The 25,845-nt window shown below is 33.7% G+C and overlaps 4 protein-coding genes and 1 non-coding gene across 7 annotated transcripts; 1 reads left to right on the top strand and 4 right to left on the bottom strand.

Annotated features, from left to right (window-relative positions):
- Positions 1-29: 29 nt before the first annotated feature.
- Positions 30-4,026, bottom strand: LOC120579966 (uncharacterized). Its single transcript, XM_039832757.1, has 4 exons — positions 3,522-4,026; positions 2,798-3,374; positions 1,668-2,710; positions 30-1,336 (listed from the first exon to the last, which is right to left on the bottom strand). The coding sequence occupies exons 1-4, from the start codon at positions 4,024-4,026 to the stop codon at positions 30-32; spliced, it is 3,432 nt and encodes a 1,143-aa protein (XP_039688691.1).
- Positions 4,027-10,064: 6,038 nt separating this feature from the next.
- On the bottom strand, positions 10,065-14,745 carry LOC11410254 (replication protein A 70 kDa DNA-binding subunit C). 2 transcript variants are annotated; one of them, XM_024781942.2, is made up of 11 exons: positions 12,398-14,745; positions 12,044-12,317; positions 11,864-11,960; positions 11,622-11,755; positions 11,453-11,540; positions 11,264-11,369; positions 11,014-11,174; positions 10,805-10,925; positions 10,535-10,681; positions 10,346-10,443; positions 10,065-10,258 (listed from the first exon to the last, which is right to left on the bottom strand). In XM_024781942.2, the coding sequence occupies exons 1-11, from the start codon at positions 12,614-12,616 to the stop codon at positions 10,195-10,197; spliced, it is 1,509 nt and encodes a 502-aa protein (XP_024637710.1). In that variant the 5' UTR covers positions 12,617-14,745; the 3' UTR covers positions 10,065-10,194. The 2 variants fall into 2 exon arrangements, with proteins under 2 accessions (XP_024637710.1, XP_024637711.1); XM_024781943.2 differs by having other exon boundaries at positions 10,535-10,678.
- A 128-nt stretch (positions 14,746-14,873) lies between these two features.
- LOC11413934 (glycine-rich RNA-binding protein GRP1A) lies at positions 14,874-15,949 on the bottom strand. The gene is made up of 2 exons (XM_003606862.4): positions 15,753-15,949; positions 14,874-15,437 (listed from the first exon to the last, which is right to left on the bottom strand). The coding sequence occupies exons 1-2, from the start codon at positions 15,858-15,860 to the stop codon at positions 15,060-15,062; spliced, it is 486 nt and encodes a 161-aa protein (XP_003606910.1). The 5' UTR covers positions 15,861-15,949; the 3' UTR covers positions 14,874-15,059.
- Positions 15,950-20,025: 4,076 nt separating this feature from the next.
- Positions 20,026-20,097, bottom strand: TRNAQ-CUG (transfer RNA glutamine (anticodon CUG)). Its single transcript has one exon. It is a non-coding gene; the product is annotated as a tRNA-Gln (tRNA).
- A 58-nt stretch (positions 20,098-20,155) lies between these two features.
- LOC11417137 (transcription termination factor MTERF2, chloroplastic) lies at positions 20,156-24,611 on the top strand. Of its 2 annotated transcripts, XM_024781941.2 has the most exons (8): positions 20,156-20,882; positions 21,631-22,039; positions 22,164-22,379; positions 22,534-22,641; positions 22,797-23,071; positions 23,171-23,434; positions 23,545-23,762; positions 24,136-24,611. In XM_024781941.2, exons 1-6 carry the CDS (start codon positions 20,248-20,250, stop codon positions 23,379-23,381), a joined length of 1,854 nt encoding a protein of 617 aa, XP_024637709.2. In that variant the 5' UTR covers positions 20,156-20,247; the 3' UTR covers positions 23,382-23,434; positions 23,545-23,762; positions 24,136-24,611. The 2 variants fall into 2 exon arrangements, with proteins under 2 accessions (XP_024637709.2, XP_003606908.2); XM_003606860.4 differs by having other exon boundaries at positions 23,171-23,762.
- The last annotated feature ends 1,234 nt before the right edge of the window (positions 24,612-25,845 follow it).

The raw sequence follows: 25,845 nt of genomic DNA, 5'->3' as shown, positions 1-25,845 counted from the left end.
GAATGATAGATAGATTTGAAAACAGTGCATCAAATATATTTACATTGAGGAAGACCACTAAATACCTCATGGTACACTACATTTTTCGTGTATTGTACATAATTCTCATCACGCTCAACAATTAGAATTTTCAGTCCCTCTGGGGAAGTGACTCTTGAAAAGGCAACATATAGTTGTCCATGACTAAATACAGGTCTTGGCAAATATAATCCCACATAATTTAATGACTGGCCTTGACTTTTGTTTATTGTCATTGCATAGCACACCTTAATTGGAAACTGCCTCCTGCGCAACAGAAAAGGCCATTTAGAGTCGTTAGAAGTAAGAACAATTCTGGGGATTAGCACCTTTGAACCAACGTTAGATCCTGTAATTATTTTAGCCTCTATTACTCGCTCTCCTAGATGCGTAATAATAAGTCTTGTTCCATTACACATTCCTAATGCCGGATTGATATTCCTCAATAACATAATAGGCATTCCTTCTTTAAGCTCCAAACAATGTCTTGGAAATCCATTAATATTTAAGGAGTTTAGAAATTCCACAGGATACATGAGCTCTTGATCTGATATGTTGTCAGTTGTCTTGTCAATCTCGTCTGAGCTTCTGTATTGTTTTGTTTCTCCATCAGTAAACTGAACAATATAATTATTGATTTCATCAACTGTTTCATTTAGAGGAGTGAGTATTGCTCTTTCCCTGAAATATTCTTCATCCCACAGATGGCTCTTTAATTCTGGGTAAGTGTTATCCACAATTTGTTTGAGTGGATCACCCATTGGTGGGATAAGATATTGATCTGGTATCGTCGTCCACGATGCAAAATCTTCACCACGTCGGCTTTGTGCTTGAATGTTTCCATCACCAAGTTGAAGTAGCCATTTATTGAATTCACGTATCACATCATGTTCTTTGCCTGTAGAGGTAGTATTTCTGACCCTCATGCTTTTGGACAATGAAAATATTGTACAGTAGTCCCACAAAAAAGACTTGTTGATGCATGATTGAATTATATCATGTATTCGACCTTTTGGTATTACAGGAAGTATTTGCCTAAAATCTCCTCCAAGAAGAACTGTCATTCCTCCAAATGGTTGCTCTGCCCTATCCGGAAATTTGAAACCAATTATGTCTTTAAGTGTCCTATCAAGAGCTTCAAAAGCATATCTTTGAGTCATTGGTGCTTCATCCCAGATTATGAGATCTGTTTGAACCATTAGATCAGCTAGATGAGTATTTTGGTTTATTGAGCATGTGCTGTCTTCATAGATCTCAAGAGGAATTTTAAATCTACTATGAGCGGTCCTTCCTCCAGGAAGCAAGAGGGATGCAATACCTGTCAAGAATGAAATTAAAAAAAAAATTGAAAATATATTTATGCATGCAAGCATATGTGTGTGTCTATGTCTATCTATCTATATATATATATATATATTTATATATTTGAATAAAAATTGTATGTTTTTTTTTATATTTTGTGTAGAAGAAAAGCATATAATATTAGATAGATTATAGCATATAATAGTTGCTAATTTGGTACATATAGTAATTTGTACAATAAATATTGCAATGAAGCGCAGAAATAAGGGTGTATGGACTGACATATTTATAAGTACAAATAGACAACATGTAAATTTATATAAGGGATTGAAAAAGTGATGGGTTACCTGAAGAAGCAACAGCAAGTACTATCTTTTTTTCTGACCTGAGTTTTGCAATAATTGTTCTGTATAGAAAAGTCTTGCCAGTCCCTCCATGGCCATACACGAAGTAGAGTCCACCAATATTAGTGTTGACAGCATTTATAACATTATTATATATATCAATCTGCTGTTCGTTCAACAATGGATGACATCTTTCGTGTTCTTTTTTCAGGTCATCAACATTATAACTAAGCTCTTCCACAATAAGTCGGTTTTCCGTGGCTTCAAAGGATTCACTATTTGGCAACGGCATTCCATCAAAATCAGAAAGGTAACTTCCAGCACGAACCAAAATCTTGTCAATTTCAATCAAGCAGTATGATTGAATCTGTTCATCATTAAGCTCCAATCTGGAGTGTTGAAACAATATTCTCTTTTTGTAGACAATATCGTCAGACAACGTTTTCCAATTAGTTTCCCATAGTTTCCCTATATCTGCCACTTCTCCATAAAGCAAAATGGTAACAAATAACTCTCTTAATTGAGTGCCTGTGGCCCACTGTGATGCTTCATTCAATGCATCATTCCACTCTCTGTTATCATTCAATAGCCCAAGAGCATTACATGTTTCTTTGAATGTCTGATAAGTCACCCCTCCCACTGTCTTTATTTCTTCATAGCTTGTTGGACCATGAACAATATTCAGTAAAATTCTGAGGTAATATTTCTCCCCGCTAGTTGGATGTGCATAATAAATTCTTCCGATTGTTCTTCCAGCTTTCCGTTTTTTCCACTTTTTTTTTGTCTCGTCCCAAACAAATTTTTTGGGAAACTCAGAATACGTTAATGTACGTGCTTCCGAGCTCATTGAATTCATTAGCATCCATTCTGTAAACATAGTATGTTCAACTCCTTCCTTTGAAATTACGTCTGACAATTGCTCTGAATCTCTTAGAGTGATTGAGTGTTCTTCTGGCAAATGAAAGCTCAATCTCATAACAGCCGGATTTCTGTAGTGTATGTCAAAATTGAATATCCTCCAACATGCTTCACATGCCGATACATACCTACAATGAATAATGCATAAAAGATGAAATGGTTATAAATTCATTGTGATCATTATTAGAGTATTCCCTATAACTACCTTGACGTACCTACAATCCAAGAATGTTTTGACCTCATCAACCATTGTTATATGAGTTGCATTTGTGCTTCTGTTGCCCAAAACATTATCTTCTATTACCATTATTGCTCTATCTGGGCCCTTGTGAAGATATTTAAATAGGTACTTTATGGCCCTTGACTTGTTGCACCATTCAACATTTAGATGTGCTTGAAATGCCAGCAACAAACCTCGATTGTATGGAACCACATACCGATTGTCTAAATTGATATCTCCTTTTTTCACATGTCTTCCATCGTCCCTCCTTCTATACGTCGGGAACCCATCTCTATCTATTGTTGTTTCATCGAAAAAACTTTTGGGAAATTTTCGACTACAAATACCATCAATCATGCAAGGTGCATTTATATTTGCATCTCCACACGGTCCATGCAGCATGAACTGTTTTACCGCATTAAAACATTCTGGATCATCTTCCTTAGATGGCATTTCTGCAGTAATAATCTTATCTATATCCTCCGGGGTGGGATACTTATTGCTTGGGTGCAACCATAATAGTATGTGTGCATGTGGCAGACCTCTTTTTTGAAACTCTATGGTATAAATGGCTGTCAATTTGAAAAGAGAGAAAAAAAACAAATCTTTATTAGTATAACATGTATGTATCATATAGATTGAATAAACAATTTGAATCAAATTGATCTTTAATTTTTTTTTTTTTAGAATGTGAGAACATTTATTCCATGTACTTTTACCTGATATAATTTTACCAAAATATTGCCCCTCCACTATGTGTTTCATTAGCTGGTCAAGTTTCATTTTAAAAACTCTTGTCTTGATGTCCGGTCTATCATCGACAGATTGACCTGGTATTTTCTGAAGCATGTATTGAATCTCTGGCCACTTTGGATTAGCAGTAAATGTCATGAAGATATCAGGATTTCCAAATGTCCTGCATATGGCCATGGCATCTTGATAGTTTTGAACCATATATCGAGGGCCACCTGTAAAAGAAGATGGCAAAACGATTCTCTTCCCAGTAGCAGCAGCTATTGTATCTCCACGCACAACTGCATCACATACATTTCTGTACAGATCCGTACGCAACACTGTTTGATTCTGTCTAACCCAGCGCAGTCGCTCTTCTTCTATTGCCGTGAATGCATCAACAACGTATTGTTGGAACAGTCGACCACCAATAATAAGAGTATTTGCTTCACAGGGCCTCTGTTGTATCCGGTAAGCATAATATTCTCTCATGGTAACTTTTTTTCTTTTTTTCTTTTTCTTTCTTTTTGCATGATTTTGAGAATAATAAATGTCTAGGTGAAATCCATCCTCAGCATATGGAAATAACAGAGGATATTGCATTGCCATGAATTTTGGATGATATTCTTTTATTCTCTGCAGGCCATCTGTTTTATGCTCAATAACTATATCTCTTCGTCCATTTGATTCACCAAAATCTCCAACAATGAGACCAGCAATTTCTGTTGCGGTAGGTGTTGTATATTGTCTTGAATCATTTGATCTTGTGCCAATCAACCTTATGCGAACTTCTTTGTTGTCCGGTGCAGATAATCTATCCCTTGCCATTCTAAATAATTTGGCTACAGAATTATTCATGTCGAGCATATCCTTTAGGCGCCGGACAATATCTGCATCAAGGTCTCGTGCAGTCTTCCCACCATTCAGCGAACTCAATCGATTTTGGATCTCATTCTCCGTATCATGGACATAAAGCTGGGAGAATTTAGGTTGTTTTCCTTGGCCAGGTATGAGTCCACCAATTCTATGATAGTTTTGACCACTAATTTTGTACACATATGGGCCTGGACGTAAGTTCACTGTGTTGTCTATTTTAGCACCCATGGATGTGAATGCAAAAATAGAATTATATGCCCGTATTTTTTCTCTAAATTTAACGGAGTGTCTGCCACCTTTGTAAGCTAAAAGTTCCTTCAAGTAGTCTGGTGGTTGCTCTAAAAACTCTAGGGAGACATCCCCTTTCAGGCAACAAAGAGAGAATGTTGGGTTCCTTGGTCGACGTGGTTTATCAGCTCTCTCATTATACCACATTGTGCTTCCACATTTTTCGCATTCAAAATTTGGATGGCCGAGATCCATATAAGTTTGGACATGGTCTGCAAATGAGATTTTAAAGTGAAAGATTATTGGTTTTTGCAATGCTAAGTTGTTTAAAGAAATAAGCCACACTAACCATTTGTTGGATTCATCCTTCTGTCGTGTGTTCTAGATGCGACTGACCCAGTTTGTTGGTTGTTGTTTCCTGTTGAGAGTATATATATCGAATATTATCAGTTCACGTTAGTCGTTTTTTAGAGTCTTAAGCACCGGGAGTCAGAAAAGGTAATAAATGCAGCTATGATGGTTTCATTGTGCATTTAAATATTGTATTTAAATATTATAAGCTACTATTAAATTGGTCATGCAAAGAGATAACACTAACCACTTTTGTGTTGGATTCGATGTGTACTGTGAATACTTTTGGTATTTGTCCTTTTATGTGTTGTTATGGGTTTGGATGTCTTATTTCCTGTCGAAGAGTAAGCAGATGTAATAGAAGTAGTAAATGTTAGATTTTTATTTATTTAAATTAAAGTCTTTGATAAATTTTAAATTAATTTTCTAAGATTTAATTTAAATATAATTTAAACTATCATGAACTATATATGAAAATTAATTTAAAAATATAATTTATCATAAATATTCCACCAAATACACATTGAATGTATCGAGAATTGAAAAATGTTAGAACAATTAAAAACTATGTAGTTTTATTTATTTTTCTTCACCTATGGTTGCTGCCAATGTGGGGCTAGGTCGCCTTGAATCAAGGATTTGCCTCCTTTTGAATCTGGCTAGTTTAAATCTCGCACATCGTTGTATATTTTGTTCTTCTGCTTATAAGATTAAGAATAATAGAATGAAACCAATTAAAAATAAGAAGTTTAAAATGAAATATTTGAAGTTGTTTAAATGTTAAATTGATAAATGAAATGCATAAGACCCACCACTTGTGTGTCGTAGTTCAAAAGTGCTACAAACGTTTTCATTTTTCCTATTACTGTCTTGTGCTGTTGATGTGACACCTCCAATGTACCAACATTTTGAAAATGTTAAAACAGTTACAAAGTTAATATGTATGACTCTGAATTATTTAGTTTTATTTTTGGTTTTACCTATGGATGTTGCAAAGGTGGGTCTATGTCGCCTTAAATCAAGGATTTGCCTCCTTTTTAATCTGGCTTATTTAAACCCCGCAAGGCGTTGTATATTTTGTGGTGTTGATGTGACACCTCGAATGTACCGAGAATTGGAAAATGTTAGAACAGTTACAAAGTTAGTATGTATGACTCATGAATTATTTAGTTCTTATTTTGTTCTCACCTATGGATGCTGCAAAAGTGGGGCAACGGCGCCTTGAATCAAGGATTTGTCTCCTTTTTAATCTGGCTTGTTTAAACCCTGCAAGCCGTTGTATATTTTGTTCTTCTGTTTACAACATTAAGAACAATAAAATGGAACCAATTAAAAATAAGAAGATTGAAAGTAAAATATTTTAAGTTGTTTAAATGTTAAATTGATAAATGAAATGCATAAAACCAACCACTTGTGTGTCGGAGCTCAAACGTGGCACAAACGTTTTCAGTATTGCTATTAATGTCTTGGGTTGTTGATGTGCCTACGTTACACTGTTGGTAAGTGTCTCCTGACAAAGAGTAAGTGCATACAACATAAGTAATGAAAATAAGTTGGCCGTTAGGCCATAACGTTAGTGAGTTTTTATAAAGCATGAGCTATAATAATCCATGTGTATGTCCTAAATTTTATATTTCACCGAAAAATGCAGCAATGTTTCCTTTATTCCGCCTCAAACTGAGCATTTGCTTCCTATTCAACCTGGCTTGTCGAAACCCAGCAAGTTTTTGTTTGTGTTGATATTCTGTTTTTATTATTGGGAATTATAAAATGGAACAGATTAAAAGCAAAAATATAAAAATTAACAATTTAATAACATAGATAATGTAACAAATATAAAATGAGTCCACCAAATAGCTTCGACTAACCATTTTTTTGTTGGAGTTCTAGTGGGTCACTGATATTTATCGCATATCTTTTTCTTTTGTTATGCCTCTCTGATGTGTCGTTGATATTCATTGTATTTGTCTTTCTTTTGTTGTGTTTCTCCGATGTCGCTACCTCAACATGTTCTGTAGCATTTACTGGTTTATGGTATACATTAAACAATAAAAAAATAAGAATAGAAGCATTATGTATGACATGACTATTATGAAATTAATATTTGTAAAATTGTAAGTTTAATTACTTCATATGTAGACCATAGCATAGATACATGAGATGGTTTAGATGTTAATGTGTGTAAAAAATGTTGATCATTTGATATATGAGAATCCAAAAGAAGTCTGAAATACTATACCTGAACTTTGATTCATGTTTCTTTACTGATTAAAGAATAAAAACAAAACATATATTTACAACGAAAATAGAAATAACGGAGGTTGTCGTATTGAACGCAGGGGTGGTGAGACGCGAGAAAGGAATGAAGGTTGAAGAAAGAGAACACAGGTGTCAGCGGTTCAGTTTAGATGTGAGAACAGAGAAGCAAAGTATTCTGATTGGATGTGAGAATGTAAGAGGCGGCAACCATGGCTGAACATGTAAGTAATCATGAAGCTAAACTACAATATTATATAATCTTGACATGATTGTTTGCATGAGTAGGAACCAACAATATAAGCAGCGAAAGAAGGAACTGTGACATGAATGTTTTAGTTGCTGATATTGTATGAGAATTTGATGTTACAAAGCCACATCAATTTATATGATAAAGAAGTCAATAAATATATAGATCATGTAGAAAATAGAAGAAAAAAAAGATGGACGGGGAAAAAAAAAAAAACAATAAAAATAAAACGATGATCTAATCCTAGCACCTCTGCTCAATGAAATAACTTTTTTAGAAATAGCACCTCTGAATGTTGAAATACGACTATGTGTTCATCTGATCCTATTGTTTTAGCTAATAAATTAAAAACCTGAATAAAATAAAAGAAGATGGACGGTGGAACAATTGACAGTTACATAATAGAAGTTACATAATAGAAGAACTATCTGAATATGTATCAACATCAATATTATATACAAATAAATGTGTAGTAAATAGATGAATGATTCTACCAAAAAATAATAATAATGAAAGAAAAAAGCTAAAAAATGAAATAGAGAGCCACATGGCATAAGTATGAGAGATTGGTTACAAAGGGAGAGCTTTGGTGAGGTGACATGTAAGGAAAATGTAGCTTAGAATACATGTACGCATTTATTATTTATGCAACATTTATGATTTTTTATGTTATGCAGATGAAAAATTGATATCTAATAATATGATATGTTACAAAAATTAATGGATACATCAACAACAACAATAATAATAATAACAATAATAATAATAATAATAAGTAATTAATACGATGATCATTAGTATGTCTAGGTAGCTGTATATTTTTATTTTTTTGTGCTGAAATAGGTGTGCTACTTCTACTCAAAGGACAATTTTTCTTTTTTATCTTTCATTAGTATGTCTATGTTCCTTTTTTGTGTGCTAATGTAGAACTAATTTGATTTCAACAAAAAGAACAATAATATTTTATTATCATTATTATTATAAAATTGAACATGTTTATATTATTTCATGCTTTTAGATATAAATATAACGTCATTGGAAAAAAACTTGTAAATATTAGTTACTTATTTATATATCAATATTATGCCTAAGTTGAGGAAAGTATAATTACATTTCACTATGTTTTATATTCTTTGATTTTTTGAAATGTAAATTTTAATTATAAATCTTTCAATATGTGGTACATCAACCATAATTAAATGGTCTAAAAAAATAGTATAGTATATAATAATATAAGGATAATAACTAACACACCCTTTGTCTATCACATGTTAATGTAAGAACTCACAACTGGAATTGAGCTCAAATAACATTGATGGAGTATTTGTATTTTATTAGTTATTTGGCAAAAGGTAATAATATTTTTTTTTTTGGGTATTAACGTGGTAGTAATTTATAGTTACGTATAAAGAATATAATAGGATCTTAATAAAGATTAGCACTTTTTGTTAATATTTAAGTTAGTATTTTATTTTATTTTGGTTGGCCCATGTAAAAAACTTATTTATCCTTTTTTTTTTTTTTTTTTTTTTGAGGAAGAACCTATCTATCTATATTTGTGTCATTGTTAATTTGATATGTCTCAATACAACTTGTGTAATTATTATGGCATTAGATTCAGTAAATTTATGATGAAAAACAGATAAACCAACAAACTTGTAAATAAACATTAACCAATAATGTAATTTAGGCCAAAGAAAAATAATTGAAAAGACTATATCATAAAAAACAGTTCTCATGTTCCTCTTGTTATAAATTAATATTAAAAATGCAATTAGTTTGAAAAGCACTTCAAACAATGCAAAGCTTAAAATACTAAATACAATTAGTTTTCTAAACAATGCTAAGCACTTCAAAAGGAAATAATATTTTTAACATCCTCGACATGGGAACATGAGTTTTCAAAATACAACATAGTTGGAATCCACAACTTTATTAGAGGAACCTTAACCAAACAATGCAAAGCACTTCAAAAGCAAACATTCTTCCTTCCCTAGCAGCTAAGCTATCAATCTTCTAAATATTCCATCTGCCTCTGTCCCTAGCAGCCAAGCTATCAATCTTCTAAATATTCCATCTTGTCATCATCACCTGATTCGCTGCCAGAGTGCAATTTTTATCATTCTCCAAGTGTTGTTTCAGCATACATATTTACACGCTTAAATGATTAGACAATGATACATCTTACATTAATTTCTGCAAATCTGGCGTTTTAATGCCAAGAGATCCACTTGAGGAAGAACATATAGTGTCAATGTTGTATTCTTTCTCAATCTGAAATTTGTAAAATCACATAAGAATTATGTATTTCATTATTTTAAGTGAACAATAAATGAATGAAAACATGATTACCATTCACCTTAACATATAGATGCATAATCTTTGTCTTCAAAATATAGGTCAGCATTAAAAACAACAAAATCCCTCAATATAACATTATAAACCAACAATATAATTTAGGTCAAAGTAACATTGATCCAAAGAAAATATTCTTAAAAAAACACAACATCCAAAAAACATAAACCAACAATGTAGTCTAGGTTAAAAACAAAAAAGACAAAGTCCTCAAAAAAAAAAAAAACACAACCTCAAAAAAACATAAACTGAAATCCACATCTCTATTGATTAGAGAAACATAAACTAAACCATGAAAAACAACTTCAAAAGCAAATCCTCTTAAATCCTTAGCAGCCAACTTCTCAATCTTCTAAATCTTCCACATCTTCATTCTGGTCCTTATCACCTGATTTGTTGGAGTGCAATCTGAAAAAATCCGCAAGTTTTTTTTAGCTCACATTTATAGCTTACATATATACATGGTTAAATGCATTAGACAATGATACATCTTACATTAATTTTCTCCTCTTCTTCGGCAAATCTGGTATTTCAATGGTAAGAGATCCACTTGAGGAAGAACACGCAGTGGCAATGTTGTCTTCTTTCTCAATCTGATATTTGTTAAATTACATCAAAAATTTAGTATATAATGGTTTCCAGCAGTGAAGAATAAAAGAATGGAAACATGATATAACTAAACACCTTAACAACTGGCTTCAGAATCTTATGTGCAGTGAAGCTTTGTACTCCACGACGTTCAAAGTAAGAGCTCAGCTTAACTTGAAAAATATGCTTTGAACCAATGATATGCTGGAGCTGTTTAGGCAGATCAGAGTCACGTCCAGTCTGCTATCCAAACAAAAAGGAATGGAATGTAAGTTTAGAAAACAATCAACTTTTATTCTATTTTTTCAATAATAAAAAAAAACACCGATAAACACCATATTAGATTTAGGATATAATGTAACACACATTTTCTAAATCCGGGGTGAGGTCATCTAGCTTTAGTTGTGCCAATTGTTCAGCAACTTCGGCAAACAACACAAATATTGTTGATTCCGTAGAGTCGTTGACTTGAAGTTCCAAACGGTACCTATAGAGATTCATTGTAATTATTTCAAGCAACATATATATATTTAAGGCCATGTGATAAGGAAAAAAAATACTTCAAATGAACTCACCTAATCTTTGGATAGTCGACCTTTTTAGTACAATGCTCACAATTGAAGTCTGTCTCAGTGGAACTCACAGTTTTCCTACAATGAGGGCAAGAAACATAATACAACCCATTTTTTAGCAGGATGTCATCAACTGTTGCAACACAATTGTAGACAACATCACCCTGCAAGTAAAGTTGAAAGTATGAGTGTATGACACACTGTGATAATGAAATAAAAAATAGGTCTAGAGAATAATTAACCAAGTGTTGACCTGATAAACTCCCGAAACTGCCATGGATAAAAGCTCAGATATGGTCTTCACATCAACATTAGTTAAAGACAAAGTTTCAGTTGTTTTCAGAACACTGTTTTTCCCCCTACAACGATGCAACAACACACAATTAGAAAATAGGCAACATAATATAAACATAAGTATTTAAACATGAGTTAAATGACGCACTTGGACGACAAAATTAGATCAGCAACTTCAGGGGTGTCTATGTTGATATAAATTGTTGTGGATCTTGAAGACGAAACATAAAGCTCACCTACAAAAATATATCACATATGGAGTGGTTGAGGAGAGGGTAATTAAGTTGAATATTAAATGTCATGGTATGAGCAGTTACCTTGGTATTGTTTTACCAAAGTGGAGGTAAAAATTGCCACATTTGGCTTAGGAGTAGCATGCATTTGATCTATCAGTTTTTGATTAAACATCGGAGCATAGTCATCCCATAGCGTTACCTTCAAGACATTCCCACTGCCAAAAGTTGCGTAGGATTAAAAAGTTTGTTAATTGATTTTTGTGGTAAATGTGTTATACGCTACTAAATGAGAATTAAATCATGGGGAACAAATTATGTTGCACCTGCCATCCCCCAAATGAAGTGACAACATGTCGACTTTCCCATTGACGGTTGTTTTCTCCTCAATTGGATCCACATCAATTATAAATCCAATTACATCTGTCGAGAAACAAAAGTGTTACATTCTTTACACAATGTAATAGATTTGTATTACATATAATTTAATATTTTGCTAAACCAACCTGCCAACACCTCTTTCCCGCAACGTTTGATAAGATCATTGAAATTAACAAATTCAAAGATATAGCGAGGGATTGTGTTGTCATCCGAGCCCTCCTCAGTCACAATTGCGTCACCATAGAAACTAAGCATGGAGGGATTGTTTTCAACCACAGCATATTTCTCCTTGTTTTTTGAGACCTCAAAGTGTGAAATTACATATATCTTGCCTTCTTGCAAGACTTTCTTCAATGAAGGTGAGAACCTCCTTGGTATTGTAGCATGAATGCAATTTGCCTAGAAAGCATTTGTAAATAGTAAGTAAAGAAAGATTATTTGCGAAGGAACAACAATATAGCAATTTCATTGATAAACACCTTCTCATCAATTAGCACCATATCTGTACTAATTATTTCCTTTTTTTTTGTTATATTCAGCGTGTCCCACATGCGTGCTACCCTAACTTTGATCTTGGTATCAGGGGCAGCATTGGAGAGTTTGTTGAGAAAGGTATGCACACCATTGTTGTTGACTTCTCCGACCCTGTAAAAGTAAAGAACATGAAAAAAGATTAGATTAAAGGTTTTATTTAACATGGTAGAGGAAAAGTGCAAGAAAGTGGTTTACTTGGTTCCAATGACATCAATGGCAGACATGGTAGGGAAGCAAAGAGAGTATGTGGGAAGAAATGAAATTACACAGATAGATGTGACAGAATGAGTGGAAAAGGAATGACACCAATGCTGGTTATATAGGTGTGTGGGAAATACTGTCATTGAAATGGTTTAAAGTGTAACAAATTTTTAGGCTTTATGTGAAGGAATGCGAAGAGGCACAAATTGAAATTGTAACCAAGGATGAACATATTTTGGCCGAAATTATTCATTACTTCTATTAAATTCTAATTTGTTTATTTATTTATTTATATTTATATTGCATTCTTGGTGATACAAATAAAAAAATTGTGAACCTTGTTTACTGTGACCATTGCTTTTGTGTGGCATGATATATTAAAACCGTAACCTATAAGGAGTTACAATAAGAAATAAAGGTACATAATTTTGGTAAAAAGGAGTTACCCATATAATTGTCAGCCGCTTATAATAAAGGTAATAAGTAAGATGTGTAACTGACCATTACTACACCATAATCATTCAAGTTTTGGTAATTATTAATTAAAAAATTAGCAAATGATTTTTGGTAAATGGGATTTGCACATAGATTGCCACAATAAATTCATGGGAGTCACAAATCAGTGAATCACAATTCATTTACAATTCATTTGGCCAATAACTCGTGGCTGCATTTAGCAGTTGCATATATGTTTTTTTTTGTTGAGAAATTGCATAGTTTTGAAGGATTGTGGCAGTTACATGTTTAAAAATATTTATGTCACACTAAATATTATAACCCTTTCATAGGAGAATGCATTCATTCATATAATATACTAAAATTCATATAAGAAATAAGAATTATTGGTGAGGTGACACATAAGCAAAGTCTTGCTTATAATGAGAGAATGCATGTAAGGAAATAGTTAGAAAGGGGGATGTTTGTGAGGTTACACATAGGTAAAATGTAGGTTAGAATACATGTATATATAGATAGATAGATTCTTGTTTTTGAATCATGGAATTTATGGGTTCTAGATCATCGAATTTCTGGATTTTGAATCAAATTCGTTAGAAGAAGAAGAAATGGTTATTGCTTGATTGATTCAGAACCAAAAATGGGGGGTTTAAAGAGAATAAAGAAATTAGGATGAATTCTTTTTTCTTCTCTTGTGGTGACTGTTGTTGGAAATCAGATTTCATTTTTGAGTTATTTTGATTAGTGATTTTTTGTGATGTTGTAAATCTAAGGTTGTGATTTTTTGTGAATTTTAGTTTCAATTACAGAGAAAGGATTTAGGTTTTTGAAAAGAAATGAAAAAAAATTAGGTGCTCACGGTTAACTATTAGATACAATGTACATGCAATCAAATGGTTAAAATCACATCAAAAAATTGCAGAGGACCACATTAAGAAACGGATGAAGACTTATGGGACCAAATTGAGACGTTTTATAGTTAGGGGATCAAAATGAAAACCAAAAATAATTTAAGGGACCAAAGCATATATTAAGCATTTTTTTTCCCTCTTAAACGGATCTATTATGCCTCTTTCACCCTATTCCTCTCATATTGAAAATGTTGGAAACAACCATAACAAAGGTTAGCATAGCAGGGATTTTGATTGTCTTACCAACATAATTATTGTATCCATGGTCACAAAACTTCATATTAAAATCAGTTTCAGATTGAAAATTTCTTAAAATTCATTGTACCCATAACAAAATTTTAATACTTTGACAAGATATATTAAATAAAAAGCCTACAAGACGGACAGATAATGGATGATAAGGTCTGAAATCACAACAGTTCAAAAGTGCAATTAAACCATTTTAAATATATGGTGGCAGAAATCAGAATTTGGAAGTTCTAATATCAATCGTATAAGTACAAGCTGTATATGTACAATTGCAATGAATGGCCGTTTAGTCTAAACAAAAAATCAAATCGTGTAACGCAAAATCTAAGTAATCAGGTGAGGAAAAAACTAAAAAATTGGAAATCATGAAACCACATCTTTTTCTAAACTTTTTAAAATGAACAGATGACTTCATTACCCAAATTAAAAAAATTAAAAGATCATTATAATTATAGGTCACAACTCATTGTTCATATTTATCGATTATCTTGGGAAAGTGTTTTTCATAATAGATTGGATTTGATTATAGATAAAATTATTTTTAAATATTCGGCAGGCAAAAATGAGAAGAAAAAAAAAAAAACGAATAATAAAACACAGAAAATATGGTGCAACTAATATCTCAGTTTTTTTTTTCTTCTTTAAATTGATCGTTATACACAATCAAATTCAGAGATACACCAATAAAAGACACATCAAAACGAAGCCATAACAGAACAGTGACAAAAACAGAATTTCAGAGCTAGATCCCAACATCTAGTATAATAATCATAAACGACAAATCTAAAACCTAATAACCACCATCACCTCCACCTCTGCTGTATCCACCACCACCATATCCTCCACCACCACCTCCTCTGCTGTAGCCACCGCCTCCACCACGGCGTTCTCCATATCCACCACCACCTCCTCCTCCGTATCCACCACCTCCACCGTAACCACGACGTTCTCCACCATATCCACCGCCACCACCTCCATAACCACCGCCACCACGGCCTCCTCCTCCACCTCCACCGCTACCACGGCTCTGAGCTTGGTTCACAGTGATGTTACGTCCGTCCAAATCCTGACCGTTCATTGCTTCAATGGCATCGTTCATGGATTTCTCGTTAGCGAATGTCACAAATCCAAAACCTCTTGATCGTCCAGTTTCACGATCGTTAATGATCTGCACAAAACACAAACAAAATCAGATCTAAACCCTAAATCTCAAATAAAAAAACAGATCCATAGATCTAGAACCGAATAGTAACCGATCGATCTTCAACTTTTGTTCAAAGAAGAAGATGAACGTACCTATTGGTGTGAGTGAGTAATAAAAGAATCAAATCATACAGTAACAGTAACAGTAACAAATAGATCAAGTAACAGAGTAACAAGTAACACAGAACAGATCGGAGATCACAGATCAGAAAGGTTTCCATAGAAATCCGAATCAAAATCGTGTCAGATCCGATCCGAAGCCTGCAAGCAACAAACGGACCTTGGAATCAACGATCTCGCCGTATTGAGAGAAGGCTTTCTCGAGAGCTTCGTTGTCGGTGGCCCATGCAAGACCTCCGACGAAGCACCGGTATTCAACATCAGCCATTGAAAAGAGCAAAGGGAAAACTGAATTAGGGTTTGGGAGGGAGGTTATAGAGGCAAAGGATTTGCTTGAGATATTTCTGAGAGTGGACTCAAGGGGTGTTTATATAGGTGAAGAGTGAGAGGAGCGTGTTAACTAGGGTTACTACCTAGGGTTAAACTTATGACGGTTTAGGCCCGTTGTGTAGAGTTAGCTTTACCCTACTTCATTATGGGTTATTGGGCCAGAGAAGATATTTGTTCTCTCTCTTCAGATATTTTCTAGAGATATTTATCTATACTCTCACTTTGGTTCAACTTGACTACTACCGACAAATTTAATAAAAAGTCTATTTTATCCTCTGTTTTATATGAATGTTTTTATTTTTATTTTATTTATTTGATTTAAATTTTTATATTCGATGCTATATTATTTTCTTTTATTGAATATTCGATTCGAATTTTTTGAGTCTTTTTGTAGAAAAAAAATGAATATTTTGCCATTAGCGAAATATTGGCAAAGTTTCAGAGAGGTTTCACCATCAGTGAAGTTCAGAAGCAGAAGTCCGAATTTTGTAATTAGCGAATATTTCGCCATTAGCGAAATTGCATCAGAAGAATTTCGCCATCAGCGAACTTTAGGAAAATCAAGAGGATAAGGGACATGTGGAACAACACCATTGGTGCAGAGGCAGATTTCATACATTTCGGTAATCGTGAAATATTTGGCTATTAGCGAAATTTCGCAGAAGTGGCCCATATAAATAGTTTTCTCTTCTCTTTCCAACCAATTTCATTTATTGTTTTATTTACATTTTTAGAGAGACTATGACTTTTCTAGAGAGAGAAACACAAAGCAAGGTAGTTAGGAGTAGATTCAAGCCAATATTTGTTGAGATATCATGGATCTTATCATTGAATCTTCATTTCTTCTTTATCCTTTGCAAAGCTATCATAGACATATATAGCTATATCACCTCATGTGGTTTTGAGGTATTCAAACAAGCTATTATGTAATCTTTTGATCATTTAATATATGGTTCTAGCTATTTATTCAATATTGTTGTTATTCTTGCTTTTATGTTTTATTGAGATTTGAAATGATATGGACACATACTTTTGAATCTATAAATAGAATAACAATCTACCTTAAGTTATCACTCTAGACATGAATGTTAATATTTGATAATCACTTTTAATCTATAACTTAATGCTTTTGGGTCATTTAATCGGTTGAGAAATCGTCGATTAAACGATCCAATCGACTTTGTGATCGTTTAAACGTTTGGGAAATCAATGTTTAAACAATCCCTTAGAAATAACAATATAATTTGGACACGAATGATATTGTCGAGTGATTGTGATAGTATCGTTTAAAAAGCTAGAATTCGTTAATCGATCAAGAGATTGCAGTTGTTACGCTTGGTTGATGTCTCTGACCGCAAGCGAAATAGCCCTATCTCTTCTCGTTTTACTTTTATGTCGAATAGGAAAATAGTTTTACACAAACAAACAATTTATACCCAAACACTTAATGTGACAAATATTGTGAAAATGCTTATGAAATACGCAACTCCTTGCGGAAACGATCCTATCATACTTACGTGTAAATAGTTTTATGAAATGTAAAAATCTTACATCAACAAGCTCTCAAGGTATATTTTACTATTTAAAGCTAAGAACTATGCGGTATCCGTCAAACAAAAATTATATGATAAAGGATCTATTATTCGATCTTAAGAATAAGATCATGACAACATTGTTAAATCTCATGTATCTCATTCACACACACACACAAACACTCATTTATCCACAATTTTGTATATGAGGGCTTAAATGCACTCTTGACTCTTAAGTTTCACGATTGTTTGATTTTGAAACCTCACTATTATCTTCTTGTGAAATGATAATAGCAATTGAAAACTCATGCACGCAAGTTGAGCTGATTTTGAAGCTCAATCACAACATCCCCAATCAGATTTTGACAAAAATCTACTTACAATGTTTTTTAAACACGTGTGATCGTAAAAAAAAATTAATAAATTGATTTTAGAAAAACAAAAATAACCGGGTCTTTGTCACCGCTGCTTCACCAACACCAATTTGGAACTCCTAAAATTTCAATAACACAAAAAATAGTTCAACGTGAGGCGCCATCACGATTATCTTTAAAACCACAAAGCACATATAAAATGAGTAACGAAAAATATGTTGATTTAAAGTGAGAATGCTCTAATATCATAACCTTACTAAAAAAAAAGTAACTAAGCAACAATTGTCGCTTGCATCCCTTCCTTATTTGTTTGCACATGCTCAATTTGTATCGTTAAAGAACTTCAATTATATATTGCTTCTCTCCTTAATACTGAAAATAATGTCTCTTGGAATTCTTTGTTCATTTCCTTGCTCTGCCGATGTTTCTTCTCTATGTTGGAACAACTAGATCAAAGGAATAAATCCTTTCAATAAGCGAGTGGGCCGCATATGGTTTCTACAACTATATGTTTGGTTGTATTTCCCATACCTTATCCTATAAAAAGTTTAACCATAAAGCCATCCTTTTTAATCGCGTCTTATGTGGCGTTTATTCATATGCTTTATAGCATATGTGAAAATTTTAGATTGGCATCACCATCTTGGATTCTTTAGACATCGTCGTCCTTTACTTTCTTCTTTGACATCATATGTCGTTCATGGAAATTGGATAAACATCCTAGTTTTCCATGACATGCTTTATGAGTTGAAGTCTAAATGGCGCAACAACAAAACCTTCATTGATGAATATTACCTTCATCGTGTAGCTCAACAATTCATCCTTCTTCAAGAAATCCCATTCCTTACGAATTATACGTCTAATGGGCTGACCAAACCAACATTAGGTCAGGAAGAGGTTAACCTGCAATTAAAGAACCATTGATTTTAAGGTTACGAGACCAGACCAGCTCGAATGTGCTTTAAACAAACACAAGGTCAGGGGCCATATCATGTGAGAATGAAAGGTAGCCATCAAATTAAAAAGATCAATCGAGATTAAAAGATGAATAAGCGGGTCATGCGAGAAGCATGTTTAAACGATGCAATTCTTCTTCCTCTCACATTCCACCATCAGTTCTGACGACCCTATTAACCTTCCACAACCAAGGGGTCGTTGTCACCCCCTTCCTCAACCGCCAATTCAAACTGATCCATATCCCAAATTTTGTCTCTTCCTTTCCATTTTCCCTTCTTTCTCTTTTTTTATTTATTTCATTTTATCCATTCTTTCTCATGGATGACTCTGCAATTGATTATCTATTTCTCCATCATTTGAGAGTTATGACATGAACTTAAATTCCCTTAATACAGTAGAATTCTTTATGCGTCCATGGACAATTATAATTAAAGGTATGAACTTTGTGTATCCATGTCTTCAATAATAGATTATGTGCATTTTCTTTACCCAAGTTTCATTTAAACTAAATTTTCTAATGGCTAAACTTACTGTTGCACAAAAACTAATTAATGTAAGGGCATATGTAACGACGAGAGAGAGCGATAGATAGAAATGGAGATAGATATGGCGGTGAGAATATATAGCGGCGGTTTCGGCAACCATGTTGTTTTGATAATGTAAGAGGAAAAGATGTAACCGGAAAGAGAATACATAAAGTGTATGCGACTAACTTTAAGACCTATTAATCTCAAACATAAATTTAAATCCAATGGCAAAAAAACAATCATATAATTCTCAAATATAAGCATCATTCTCACTTGATATGTTCCCAACAAGGTCAACTATTTAAAAAATATATATAAAACACAACACACATAAGTCTATTTTTAACTAAGAGTCAAGTCTTTAAAAGCTCAATTTTTTTATATATGTTATCTCGAGTAAAAATAATTCTATTCGAGGTGTTAGATATTAAATATAAATATTTTTTGCGTTAAAATTCAAAAATCAGTTCGTAATGTTGGAGAAGTGTAACCTATTCCGCTTGAACTAACTTCGTTGGTAGAAAGCTCAATTTATGAATTAATCCTTACATTTTTTTTTTTTTTTGAAGAAATAAAGAAATAGGTGGAAGATAGACTTTTGCATATACACCAAAATGAAAGTTATTCCATAAAAAAAAAAATCAAAAACTAAAATGCAGCTTACTTTGGAGATACAACAAGAATTGTCAAAAAAATGAAGAAAAAAATATTTTAGGTCCCACCGAGAATTGAACTCGGGTTACCAGATTCAGAGTCTGATGTCCTAACCGCTAGACCATGGGACCTCACTTGTTAATATAAATTCAGTATTATATTACTTAAACACTTACCCCACATTCAATTCCTCATCTTCTTCAAACATAACCAGAACAAAACGAATAGTGCAACCATAAACTCTTATCCATTGTTAATTCCCACCATCAACAACACAAAAAATGCTTCTTTCATATCAAAAACACACTCTTTACCTCCCTCATTCTTCTATCCACACCCCCAAAAACCCAAAACTCACCACTATCGTCAACTGCCAAAACCCAAACGAACAACACCAAAACCAACCAATTCCCAGAAGACACAATGCAAAATCAACATCATTTCTCATTCACCACCTTACACAAAAAAACACCAACACTAATCCTTCACCAACCTCACTACAAGACCCAACACCCCACGAAGAAAAAATCAAACTTTTAGAACTTTCCTTAGTAAGAAAAAGAACCCCACAATTTCCAGGTTCAATTTACGCTCAATCTCCAAGTGACCCTGATGTGGGTTCTTCTCTTCCTCCTCTGAGTACCCTTTTTCGGCGTGATGAAGAAGAAGAGGAAATGATTATGCAAGCTATTGAAATTCGTAGGAAGGTTACTGAAGAGGTTTTTAAAGAAGCAATGCGGAAGGGTAAATTTGGAATTACTTATACTGGTAATTTGGTTGATAGGTTGGGTGATTTTATTGATTATGTTATGATTGAAGCTGCTAATTTGAAAAGATTGCCGGAATATTCAAATTCGACTTTTAATTTAAGGGCTAAAACTGTTATTGAAGATTCTCAAGTTGTGCCACTTATCAGGTATTATGGTTATGAATTGAGATTAGTGTTGGTTGTGAGTTGTTAGTTTTTATCTATGAAGCATTGACACGGACACTTGACACGCCATTGACACATTGACATCGGTAGTAATTTGAGAAAATGAATTATTTGAATGTAACCATATGTGTGTATTGTGTCGGACACCGAACACATCTTTGATTAGAGTTGTCGGTGCTACAAAGGTTTTTATTGTTTTGAAGTTGTTGGTAAGCTGTTTGATTTATTGTTCATGTAAAACAAAACCATTGTTGTTTTGTGAGTATTGTTGAAAATGGATTGCCATAGTCAATAATCGACGCAATCACTCATTCGGTACATATATGGTCGTTGGAATGAAATCTGACGGTCCAAATTTCAATGCCTATTTTGATTTAGAGAAATGCTAGGAACACTCTCTCACTCTATCATTTACTCTTTTATTGAGTGAAAGTCATGTGGGTCTCATCACTTTATGTGGGTTTCATTTCTAAAGCGTGAGACCCACACGAGTTTCACCGAATAAGAGAGTGAGTGCTAGAGAAAGTGTTCACACTTCATAGCACCTTTCTTTAATTTAGTTTTTAATTGAACAGTACAAGCTTGAAATATGAATCGTTCGATTTCGATCCAACGATCACATATGTGCTGACAACGTTAAATTATTGATAGCAGGCAACCCATGTTTGCGTATTGTTGATAGTTTTTTGAAGTTTTTGTATTTTGATTGTGGATTTCTTCAATTCTCTAGATGGTTGAAGCATAATTCTCTATCGTATCCTCAGATAGCTAAGCTCATTTTGATGTCAAGAGGGAAGCTTGAGTCTATAAGGAACCGTGTTGAGTGGTTGAAGTCGGTGCTCGTTAAGGGAGAGTTTATTGGGGATGCAATGTTAAAGAGTGGAGATAATGTTTTGCTGCGGAGTGACGGGGAGTTGGATGAGATTGTTGATTATTTAGAGTTTAATGGAGTCAGGAGGGAATGGATGGGTTATGTTGTGAGTCGGTGTCCGAAGTTGTTATCTTATAGCTTGGAAGAGGTGAAAACTCGTGTGCAGTTCTATCTGGATATGGGTTTAGATGCGAAGGATTTTGGCACCATGGTTTTTGATTTTCCTAAAGCTCTCGGTCACTATACTTTGGAAGAAATGAACCGAAAGGTACATTAATTTTTACAATTTATAGGGTTAACGTCATATTGTAATATATCCTTGTTGTCTTCTCTCATACTTTGATAGTTTCTGATATACAAACAAAGTATGATGCAACAATTGTAAATTTCAGGTTGATTACTTGAAAGAATTCGGGCTTGAAAGTAAAGATGTTGGTAAGCTGCTTGCATTTCGGCCACAATTGATGGCGTGCAGCATTGAAGAACAATGGAAACCCCTTGTTAAATATCTGTACTATTATGGGATTACCCGAGATGGGATGAGGAGAATGCTTACAATTAAACCAATGGTCTTTTGTGTTGACTTGGAGATGACTATTGTGCCAAAGGTATGTAAATTTTTCATTTGTTTCTCTCCTAAGTTGACGCTTGCATTGTTTAATGTTGATGTCTAGTAGATTCATAAATAAAATTTTCAATGGTTTCTGTCATGTTTCCTGATGATAAAATACTGACAATTTTGTTACATATTTTATCATGAAGGTAAAGTTTTTTCAGGACCTAGGGGTTCGAAATGACGGGATTGCCAAGATGCTTGTAAAATTTCCCACTCTACTCACTTACAGCCTTTACAAGAAGATTAGGCCTGTGGTATGTCTTTTTTCTTTGCCGCTACAAAATTTGTTACCATTAAGTTATTTTTCGGAAACATCACCACAAAGTTTATCACTCTGATCACATTTTATAAACTGTCTGATCAAGAGGCCTCAATTAACTAATCTGCCGAGTTTGCTTGTTGTATATAGGTCATATTCTTGATGACCAAGGCTGGAGTCACTGAAGAAAATATTCCAAAGGTTATAGCTCTTGGACCTGAGCTCTTGGGATGCAGCATAGTACATAAGCTTGAAGGAAATGTAAAGTATTATTTGTCTCTCGGCATACGTCTTCAGCAACTGGGTGAAATGATTGCTGATTTCCCAATGCTGCTCAGATACAATATAGACGTTCTTCGTCCTAAGTATACTTATTTGCGCAAAACCATGGTTCGAACTTTGAAAGATGCCATTGAGTTTCCGAGGTATCAATGATATTTTGACCATAGATAACATAATTTTTAATGTTTTTTTATTCCAATGCATATTCAACTTTAAATATGCAATTCTCTTGCTGTTATCAGGTTTTTCAGCTATTCCCTCGAGGGTCGAATTATTCCAAGACACAAGGTTCTGGTGGAGAATCAGATTAATGTCAAGCTAAAATGCATGTTAGCTTGCACAGATGAAGAATTTAACAACATGGTCAAGAATATGATTAGAAAACGCCATAAACTTCAATCTACTGTCATGAAAGAGGATACTAAGCATCCCCAATCTACAGCCCAGACGTAAAAAGAAAAACCGATGGCTCTGTGGAAAACAGAACGTGATTGACTTTTCAAGAAGTAAAACAGCATATTAATCTTACTGTATTAACTTCATTGGTCAGACAAGTAATTGTCATGAAATCATAACTGTTCTTCTCTAAGGCGGGTGTTAAATGACTTTGTAACAGCTGATTTAGTGCAGCAGAAACAACTCCGGTAGAGGAAAAGGAGATCCTCTGTCCTATTAAACAAAAATGAAACTTGCAATTTATCATCCGCTGGGTCACTTGTGAAGATACAATTGCTAAAGAGTGTGCTTGGAAACATGCCACTGTGGAGTGTGCCAATGAATAGAATTGCGGAGACCTGACCCGTGTACTTCTTGCACTGTCTAAGATGGTTTAAGGTATCTGCTCATAACACACTTTAAATGTACATGTTGTAGTTGTAGTGTTGTACTACTTGCTATCGTGTTTATTTTTGTCAAAGTACCTCTTTTATTAAGGGCTTGTTGGATTGGCTTATTTGCATAATCACTTGTGAGAGCTTATGGAAAGTGGAAACAACTTATGTCATGTCCATATGCTCTTTAGTATTGTTAATGAAAACAACATACAGTTTATACGAGAATAATTTGAATTTATTTTATCATTTGTTAAAGCACTTATATGATAAGCAATTATGCAATAAGTGTTCAATTAAGTGGTGTATCTAAGCAGAACTTAATTCACTTTTTGCTTGTGTTTTCTCATGATCTTTACAACTTTTTCCCCTGATAGGAATTGTGGAAGACTTGACTCTTGGGCTATTCAGTAATCTCTGTCCGGCATATCATCGCGGTTAACATTCTTGTTTGAGCCATCTATACCGGCTGAGCATAAAATTCAAACTATCTCCTGAAAGATCAACACTCAAATTTATATATCTTGATCAGCATTTCTGTGAACAGCAATATGTTACAAGCTCTTCAAGCACGCAAAGTTCATCATGTTGCTTTCTTTTGGGGGAACAATGTTCTGTGGTAATGAAATTATTTGAGGAAGACTGCTCCTACAAGTGCAAGATATCATTCTCAACTCTCAAGGCATCACAAATCTACGCTGACCTAAGATAATTTGCAAGATATATAGATAGTTTAATTCTTAATCATTTTTAATCCATAAATAACATGGCTATCTCTTATTAAGTTTTTTTAATCAGTTACGAATTATTCCAATGTATTTAATATATTTTGGGGCAAATTACACTCACCTCACCAAAGTTTTACTTCAAACACACAAACACCCCCTCTAGTTTGTAACACGGCCATCAATTAACAAAATGCACTGTTCTCTAACCTTACCTTGAAACACGGCACATTGAAACGCAGCATGTAAAATGAAAGATACAAAGAAGAGGTCGTAATTCACGATTTCATGCTACCAACAGATAAAAATCTCAAAACATGAAAACATGACCAGGAAAGAAACTCTTGACAAACTAATATCAATATAAAATTTGGAAAATGTTTCTCAGATAGTAAATTGGTTAAAAACAAATTTGCATAAGCAGCAATTCAGAGTATTTTTATGGCTAGACGAAGGGGAGTCCCAATTGACAAAAATAAAAGATGAAATTGAGACTTTCATGGCTAAAAATGAAATTAAAGGCAAATCCGTTTTACATGGTGATGATCTTCGGCTCTGAAACTATCCATTGGTACAAAAAAAAAAAAAAGACTTTTATGGCTAGGATCTATGAAGGGGAATCCCAATTGCACAAATCCTGATAGAGGGTTCAAAAGGGTTACTGCATTACCAAAAGTTTGGATGAAAAGTATAGTATAAAAGATGAGAATTAGAGCTAAATTTGATTAATGATGGAGAAATTACTCTTCAATAAAACAAAAAGGAGGAGAAATTAGAGATGGAGAAAAGAAAAGGCTGTAGAGATTGTTTAGGTTTTTTTCCTAATGACATATTCACATGTTAATTAGGGGCGAGGTCAGTGTCTACGGCAAACTAGAGGGGGCATAAGTGACATTTTAATCGAACTCATGGAAGGTAAGTATAATTTGCTCAATATTCTATTTTGAAAGCCACATTATTTATAACTTTAGAAGGTTCGACTAGTTTATACTTTATACCAATATTACATTGGTCTAAGTGGAACTTGACTCGGATCTCTTAAATAATGTCTCTGGTTTGAGTCTTAAAGATAAAAAATATGTTTGTTATAGGGCAAACCCTATTAAAGGTGATCACTAAGATTAATCATCAACAAAGCTGATAGAAACTTTGTATCAATAACATGGCTATCAAAAAACATATTTGAGTTTGAACACACTAAGTATTTGATAGATGATTATACCTCATCAGTTTATATTTCTTACTAGGAAGTAATGGGAAGAATCACTGCTAGATTGCAAGCTACCACATAGCATATGCCCTAGAATTAAAACATCCAATTCAAGCTCTTTCTTCAAGGAGACGAATTGGTTTAAGTGGCTT

The sequence above is a fragment of the Medicago truncatula genome, chromosome 4 (assembly GCF_003473485.1).
Source record: "Medicago truncatula cultivar Jemalong A17 chromosome 4, MtrunA17r5.0-ANR, whole genome shotgun sequence".
NCBI lineage: Eukaryota > Viridiplantae > Streptophyta > Magnoliopsida > Fabales > Fabaceae > Medicago > Medicago truncatula.
The sequence above is the reverse complement of the archived record's forward strand: the minus strand, read 5'-3'. Positions and strand labels throughout refer to the sequence as shown.

What these genes read in the sequence shown, in the direction of transcription:
- LOC120579966 (XM_039832757.1), bottom strand. Translation starts at nt 4,026, where the DNA reads ATGAGAGAATATTATGCTTACCGGATACAACAGAGGCCCTGTGAAGCA. An exon ending in TTTTGGTAAAATTATATCAG is followed by an intron (nt 3,375 to 3,521) that starts GTAAAAGTACAT and finishes TCAAATTGACAG; the next exon opens with CCATTTATACCATAGAGTTT. An exon ending in AAAACATTCTTGGATTGTAG is followed by an intron (nt 2,711 to 2,797) that starts GTACGTCAAGGT and finishes TATTCATTGTAG; the next exon opens with GTATGTATCGGCATGTGAAG.
- LOC11410254 (XM_024781942.2), bottom strand. Translation starts at nt 12,616, where the DNA reads ATGTTAAATAAAACCTTTAATCTAATCTTTTTTCATGTTCTTTACTTT. An exon ending in TTTGGTAAAACAATACCAAG is followed by an intron (nt 11,541 to 11,621) that starts GTAACTGCTCAT and finishes ATATTTTTGTAG; the next exon opens with GTGAGCTTTATGTTTCGTCT. An exon ending in AAGAAGAGGAGAAAATTAAT is followed by an intron (nt 10,259 to 10,345) that starts GTAAGATGTATC and finishes GGATTTTTTCAG; the next exon opens with ATTGCACTCCAACAAATCAG.
- LOC11413934 (XM_003606862.4), bottom strand. Translation starts at nt 15,860, where the DNA reads ATGGCTGATGTTGAATACCGGTGCTTCGTCGGAGGTCTTGCATGGGCC. An exon ending in GCGAGATCGTTGATTCCAAG is followed by an intron (nt 15,438 to 15,752) that starts GTCCGTTTGTTG and finishes TGTTTTGTGCAG; the next exon opens with ATCATTAACGATCGTGAAAC.
- LOC11417137 (XM_024781941.2), top strand. Translation starts at nt 20,248, where the DNA reads ATGCTTCTTTCATATCAAAAACACACTCTTTACCTCCCTCATTCTTCT. An exon ending in CAAGTTGTGCCACTTATCAG is followed by an intron (nt 20,883 to 21,630) that starts GTATTATGGTTA and finishes TCAATTCTCTAG; the next exon opens with ATGGTTGAAGCATAATTCTC. An exon ending in ACAAGAAGATTAGGCCTGTG is followed by an intron (nt 22,642 to 22,796) that starts GTATGTCTTTTT and finishes TGTTGTATATAG; the next exon opens with GTCATATTCTTGATGACCAA.